Source organism: Neodiprion fabricii, chromosome 3, assembly GCF_021155785.1.
Source record: "Neodiprion fabricii isolate iyNeoFabr1 chromosome 3, iyNeoFabr1.1, whole genome shotgun sequence".
NCBI classification, from domain to species: Eukaryota; Metazoa; Arthropoda; class Insecta; order Hymenoptera; family Diprionidae; genus Neodiprion; species Neodiprion fabricii.
Genome location: NC_060241.1, coordinates 14,454,491 through 14,462,292, shown reverse-complemented (window position 1 = coordinate 14,462,292; position 7,802 = coordinate 14,454,491). Strand labels below are relative to the sequence as shown.

General features: G+C 36.5%; 1 protein-coding gene across 1 annotated transcript; it reads left to right on the top strand.

Moving 5' to 3' along the window:
* Positions 1 to 257: 257 nt before the first annotated feature.
* LOC124178265 (tigger transposable element-derived protein 1-like) lies at positions 258 to 2,466 on the top strand. The gene is made up of 4 exons (XM_046561501.1): positions 258 to 378; positions 1,219 to 1,395; positions 1,616 to 2,124; positions 2,332 to 2,466. Exons 1-4 carry the CDS (start codon positions 258 to 260, stop codon positions 2,464 to 2,466), a joined length of 942 nt encoding a protein of 313 aa, XP_046417457.1.
* The last annotated feature ends 5,336 nt before the right edge of the window (positions 2,467 to 7,802 follow it).

Sequence of the window (7,802 nt, the reverse complement as noted above, 5' to 3'; positions counted from 1 at the left end):
AGAAACCAAAAGCCCCCAAGGGGAAGCGTTTTTCGTATATATTGCATACCCCCACCTGGCGCGCGCTCCACGCTCAGTGACACTGTCCGTCTCTCTCACTCTTTTCCGCATGCGATCCTCTCAATAGGAAACACACTCGAACAAGTTCCTACTTGTTATTCCCATCGCTCATGCAAAAATTTTTTTGACTGCGCGTGGACATTTATCTAGCGAATCTTTGTTTCACGACTGAATTTCGATCATATAACTGTCTTAAAATGACCGAAACGTTGAAAAAGCGTAAGAGATCAGACTGCAGTGTACAAGTCGAAGAGAATGTTACGGAATCTCCGCCACAAAGTGATATTAATTTAAACAAAGAGGTTGCTGTGACCAAACGTAATCGATATACGTTTGAAGAAAAGAAGAAAATTTTGGAAGAGTGTAAAACCCTGAACTCTCGAGAACTCTGTGCGAAATACGGCTTGAATAAAAGTGTTCTCAGCAAATGTAGATCCAATGAGGAGATAATAAAGAATGCCGCCAAAACGAGCCATTCGAAAACATTCAAAAAAGTTTCAGAAACAAATGAACGTGACGCCGAATCATTCATGTGACTGCTTGATTGTCGTTGCAAAGGCATTGCAGTTTCTGGACCAATGCTATGCTGACAAGCTCTCGTGATAAACTCTCAAATCGGCGGACCAGAAAATTTCAAAGCAAGCCACGGGTGGCTAGAGAAATGGAAGAGACGAACCCACATTAAAAATTTAAAAATCACCGGTAAGTATTATCACAGGTCACAGGTGATTGGAAATATAGGGGAGGAAAAAGATCGGAGCACCTAACAAAATATGTATAGTTTTGTGTTAGTAAAAACACTCTTTTACCTTATTTCCTCCTTTTTCCTCGTAATTAAGGAATATCTTTGTGTTTTACTCGAAATGTATTGCGAAAAATTGCGACTCTTGTATTTAGATTAGAAACCTGGCCTTTGTGAGGTTTATATGTTTCATTTTATGATCGTTTTTCGGGTTATTCAAAATGGAATTTTCATTATTCTACTTTTTACTTAATTTAGCTTTTTACTTGATTCTGAACTTTCTTTTACTCTCTTTGCTCCGGTTTCAGTTGTAAACAAAAATAGAATTATTTTTCAAATAAATGGTCAAAAAAACTAGTAAATAGTTAAATAAAATTGTCCAATAAATGATGATATTTGTCTTATGGACTTTTAAGGGGAGAAACTATCAGCCGATGTGGAAGCAGCTAATGTGTATAAAGCAGAATTTGCTGAAATGGTGGCTACAAAAAAACTTGAAAGGTCCCAAGTTTTCAATATGGACGAGAGTGGGCTAGTTTATAAAAGTACCCCCAAGAGGACATTTGTTGCAGCTGATCAGGCACAAGCTGCTGGTGGGAAAAAAACAGTTGGAACGGGTTACTATAGCCACGTGTTCTAATGCCGATGACTCTTTCATGTTGCCTCTAATCTTGATTGGAAAATCAAAAAATCCACGCTGTCTGAGGAACGTAAATAAGGATGAATTGCCAGTTTGGTACCGCAGTCAGACAAACGCGTGGATAAATAAAGAGATTTTTGAGGAATGGTTCACAGATGTTTTTGTTCCAAAAGTTGAAAGTTTTCTCAACTCCAAGAACTTACTAAAGACGGCAGTAGTTCTCGTCGACAATTGTCGATCTCATCGATACGTAAAAATTAACGACATTGAAGTAAATTTTTTTCCGCCAAATGTCACCTCTCTCATTCAGCCTATGGACCAAGGCATTATCCAAACCGTCAAATTACATTACGAGATTAACCTCGTAAATGCAATCGTTGAGGCTCAAAATGAAAACGTGACGCTGATCGAGTTTTGGAAGACAATTGACGTGCACAAAGTGATTTTCTGGGTTGCTGATGCATGGAAAAAGGTCAAACCCACAACGATGCAGAAATGCTGGAAAAACTTATGGCCCAAAGAAATCAGAGATGCGTCGACTCAAACGGACGAGGACTCTTTTATCATCGATAATCTCGATATGTCTGTGGGCACTGACGTCACCTTTAAATCGATAACTGCAGACGATCGAGACGTAACCGAGCTATTGAATCTCATGAAAAAAGTCGACGGATATGAAGAGGTAGGCGCAACAACGGTATTAAATTGGATTCAAAAAACCGAAAAACGTAACGTATTATTTTTTTTTGTTTCTTCTTTAAAATTGCCCATGAGCTATGCTCGTCATGCCATCGTCTAGTGAGTAAAAATGTTTAATTTTATGTCCATATTATTTTATCCCATTAATCTAAAAGAAGAAACAGTCGATATTTCTGAGGATTAATCTTAGATGGCAGAGTTCGACTGCCTCGAAAATATTCGACCGTCAGCTGAGTGCGTTGTGGAACAAAATGATACTCAACAAGACGAAAACGATTTTCATTACGTCTCGGAATCTTTTGCTGTTTTATGTGAAAATCTTTAAATGCCCTACTCTCTGTTTTTATGTTCCATGAAATATTGTTAACGCCCACCTATATCTGTCAAATAAATACAAAAAGATTCAAATAAATTTTCAAATTTTGTGTTACATTCACACACGCACACACACATACTCACGTACGTATCCACACATTAATTGACACCACAGTGTTCACTCTATTTCGCCAAAATATTCCCTTTCGGGCTGGTTTCTTAACCAGAGGTTTCGCGCACAAAAATCTCGAGCTCAGAGTTGAAGTCGGAGTGGGGGAAGCGCTCGAGTGAGGAACTGGGGAAAGTTTCTTATTGCCGGGTTTCTTATTTGGAGGTCGGACTGTACATGGAGGGGCTATTCAATGTCGAATATTGCTCAAGTATCAAAACATAATCTAAATTAATAATTTGATGTAAAGTCAAGTAAATACAATAAAAATGTAACAAGAAAACTGTGAAAATAAGGTTGATAGTTCTAAGCAGCTTGATTTAGTTGAATAAATGAAATTCTACAAAACCGTTGGCGATAAAAAGTAGCGCACAAATAATGTGAAATAAGGAGCTAGTATCAACGAGTATCGCGAGTACCGACGTGTCTCGACGAGTCTTTGAATGCTTTAGCTGGTGAGCTCGCCTATGCGTGCGTGTGTCGGACGTATACAAAGGCGCGTTTCGACGCACCCGTGCGCTCAATTTTTTCTTTTTCCACAAAACGATTCCGCGTGTAGACTTCGATCGATATTGAGCCACTGTCAAATCAATAAAATTGACATTACGCGGCTCAAACTTCTTCAAGTTGAATTTCAAAGCAAGTCAAATATGGATGGAAAAAAATTTGATCATTCGTATTTTTAATTAGAATTTCAAAATTTTCAAAATAAGTGCTACTTTATAAGGAGGAATCGTGGTTATATATTGTTACTAATAATATAATAGAAACTTAATGAAAATTTTATGTTTATTAGTGAATTTTCATTGGTTTATTGTTAGACTTTGATAACGCTTTCAAACTACAGGTATATTTATATAATTCAATCCAATTTCACAATATAAAATTTATCGCACAGAGTATGTTTTGCAATTCGTAGGTATAGGCTTATTCGGTATCGATTCGTAAGACTAATAAATGAGGGATAATAAGTTAAATGGGTTTTCGAAATTATGAAAATACGGTATAGCAAGAATTGCGAGTGACTAACAAGTACTTTCGAGTATCGCCGAGTACTACACGAGTACCAGCGAGTCTTTACCAGTATATTTTTCCGATTAGTAATGCATCTACAGTATTTAGCACGAAATCTTGCATAACTTATTTGAAAACAGAAATGTAATTGAATACTTAATAGTACTCAGTTCTCTACGAATTTAGTCGAGAGTGTCCATCAATAAACACGGAATGGTATATAATACAAAAAGTCAGTATAAAATTGGTATGCATGTAATTAATAAGCGTTAGATACTATCACGCATAACTTAGTTTCGTTGGATACATGAATAATGAATACGTTTAATATACAATTGATACCTTGAAAACGTGAATAATACGTTTACTAATAGGTCAGAATGTTAACTTACCATTCATAAACATACGTATATGTTTTAGCTATACTCTGTTCTACGAGAGACAGACGCAGCGTCGCGCAAGTTTACTCATCATTCTTATAATTCAAATATGCATTCTTGCAACTAACTATCTTGTCAGCATCGCACCGATTGGCCTCTTGAAGACCAATAGTCTTGCACTAACTTAGCCAAAAACCAATCAGGAGTCTCTTCCAGATCTCCCACTATTGAAAATCCTTTTCAAACCAGACAGTTGCAAACCAAAATCACTTCAGACATCGAAAGAAACAGAACAAAATTAATTAGAGAGTCAATTTAGACTTCAGATCATTGCACACCTCGAAATCAAAAACGTCATACATCATTCTGTCAAAGAGCACTCATATTCAGAAGCTTCGAACTTTAGTACGACTAACCAAGTGAATAACACTAAAAACACATGTCTCGAAAATAAGTTAACGAACATATTATTGTTAATAAATGTGTATTTTCAATGAAAGTGTGTGTAAAGCGAATTATTTCAATCATGCATGGTGATAGCTGGCACGACCCAGAACAAAGTTCCAAACTAAGACTGGCTGTACGAGAAATTCTATCGAAACCTAAACACCACAAGGTTTGTAAATCAACTTAAGGCTGAAAATCACGCGGTGCAGAAAAGATGTCTCGCGATGTTCTTCCCAGAACGTAACAGATCATCACGCTGCGTTAACGACACTTGCAGTTCAATTGCAAGACAAATTTGATTCTAATAATGTGAAGATTCTACAAAAAGAATCACGGTATTATTATCAAATAACATCAAGTCGTAGGTACTGTTATAGACTTGTTCTGTCTGTATTGTAACGTAGTTTACTCGCTATATGTTTACATTTTTTTCCCCTTCCTTTCCTTCCGTCTCTTTCATATGTCTTTCCGTTTGAAAGCGGGTAACGGACAACACACGTTTGGCGATCCCATTGTTGTTGAAGTTTTATCAATTAACTCTGATCTGATGGTGAGTTAGGAGAAGAAAAAACGGAAAAAATAATCAAATTGATACCTGATCGATTAATGCTACGATATTGTTACTCTCTTTAATTTATGATTGAAGTCTGAAAAATTGAGGTCAGTCTTTATAATGTTAACCAATTGTTGCTCTATATTATCTTGTTATTGCGTATAGTTAAATTTATTGCATTTATTTTAGTTTTGTGATAGGCATGTTCATACCTATTGTGTTATCTCTAGTATATAAGATCAAAACCGAAAATACGATGTGGCCTTTGGAACATGTGCAAGGTCAGTCACTTGATGTATAATGTATAGTGGTTTTGTTTATGCGGCTTATTGGTAGTGTATAGTTTTCAAGTATTTTATAGAGTTTTGATTGAATAAAAATTTGTCCTGAGGATGACTCTAAATAAAGGGTCGAAATGTTGACACAAAAAAATATTTTTGCTAATCACAAGACCTTCATATCCAGAATATTACAGTATATTTCCGCACAAATGTGTCATGTAGGTGAAATGATAGGCAAACGTATGATGTGACTTTGAACGTGCCTATCTAATCTGTTTATGCATTGATGCCTTATACATATGAGTCAATCCACGTCAAACCGGACCAAATTGAGCAAAATTTGTCATCGATCTTTTTCATTGTTGTGAAATTTTTTTTAACAGGTTCCAGGGGTGAAATAAATTCATCTAGCAATTATTGATTTTTTTTTTACCTTCGATATTTCAAAAGTTATTGCAAGTTGAAAATGGCCCAAAACGCCAAAAACCGCTACAGATAAGACGTCGTCCTTCAAATCATTACATCTCAGGTTCTATTTGTCTGATCAATTTGTCCATGGGCTCATTCGAAAGAGCTGGAATTGGGCTTCCATTTCATGAGCTGCTGCTGGAAATTTTATAATAGCAACAATTGAAGATTATTATTAGCAACTATTTTTCAAACACGATCTTCATTATCGAAACCGCGCTGTAAAATCACAAAAAAATACAAGCATATTCCTTGATAAATTTCCTATAAGATAGGTGAGTTTCAAATTGGAGAATTAATGGAGAGTATTTTTTAAATTTCAATAATCGAGTGGCGGCGAGCACGCGCGCCGTCAATCCAGCTATCCGGCGCGCGGCATGGATCAATCTTATGTCAAGCACACATAAAATGGAAAGAATGTTTTTTGAAAGTTAACATATTTCATCACCTAACAGATTCCATTGGTTTAAATTATTTATTATACTCTTTGCATTGTATAACTACATGATATGAATTCTTAATACTATATCAAACTTACATCTCAAATACTACTTATTCTAAATTAATATAATTTATAATAATTTTTATAATTTCTAATTTGTAGTAATTTATATGAACTTGCATCTAAAATACTATTTATTCTAAATTGACATAATTTATATAAATTTATATAAATTCAGAATAAGTAGTATTTGAGATGTAAATTTGATATAGTATTAAGAATTCATATCATGTAGTTATGTAATGCAAAGAGTATAATAAACAATTTAAATCAACGGAATTTCTTAGGTGATGAAATATGTTGATTTTCAAAAAACATTCTTCCCATTTTATGTGTGCTTGACATAAGATTGATCCATGCCGCGCGCCGGATAGCTGTATTGACGGCGCGTGTGCGCGCCTCCACTTGATTATTGAAATTTAAAAAATACTCTCCATGAATTCTCCGATTTCAAACTCATCTACCTTATAGGAAATTGATCAGGAAATACATTGTATTTTTTATTTATTTTTTTTTTGAATTTTACAATGCGGTTTCGACGATGAAAATCGTGTTTGAAAATTAATTGTTCATAATAATCTACAATCGTTGCTATCATACAATTTGTAGCAGCATGTAATGGAAGCCCGATTCCAGCTCTTTCAAATGAGCTCATGGACATATTGATCAGACAAATAGAACCTGAGATATGAAGATTTGAAGGAGAGCGTGTGTGGCGGTTTTTGGCATTTTGGGCAATTTTCAACCTGGAATAACTTTTAAAATATCGAAGTTAAAAAACGAAAATTGTTAGATGAATTTATTTCATCCACAGAATCCGTTAAGAAAAATTAACAGCAATCGAAAAGATCGATGAAAATTTTTTGTCGATTTCATCCGGTTTGACGTGGATTGACTCATATACTTTATAACGGACATCATAAATGCAATGGCTCCCTGAACTCTGGGTAGAGCCAAAATTAGGGGGTTTTCGATATCGAGTAGTAAAGTATTTGCAAATGAGCGCCAGAACTGGAGTCACGCATTCTAGAGTCCGAGAGGAGACATTGTGGCGAGTAGCGAACCAGATATTTTCGGTTTTTTGTTTCTTTGGATTCTCGAGTTTCAACGGCATCGAGCAGGAAGTCGGCAAAGAATCCGAGGAAATTTCGGAGTGGTGAAATAGCGAAGATCTCGAAGGAGGGATGTCGAGAATCTGAAGGGAGAGCCAACGAAGATTCCTGCCTTGTGAGAATCCAACGTGGACGCGATTCCCGCTGGTGACCGGCGCGCTGCAGCCTTCCCCGCTCACCCCGCCTACACCTGACCGCCGAATCTGCGAAGGATCGACAGCGACGAGGGAGCACCACCCCGCTCACCACCGAGACATCAGAGAACTGCACGGAGGACAAAATTGCGATCTAGCGTAAAGTTCTGTGCTGCGATGCTCCGATAGGTGCGAATCGAGTTGCGCAATCTACGAGATCGATGACGGATCAATTGTCGCGCATTGTTGCTGGTATGACGTCACGTAGGAAGTAGCGTACCGAGAT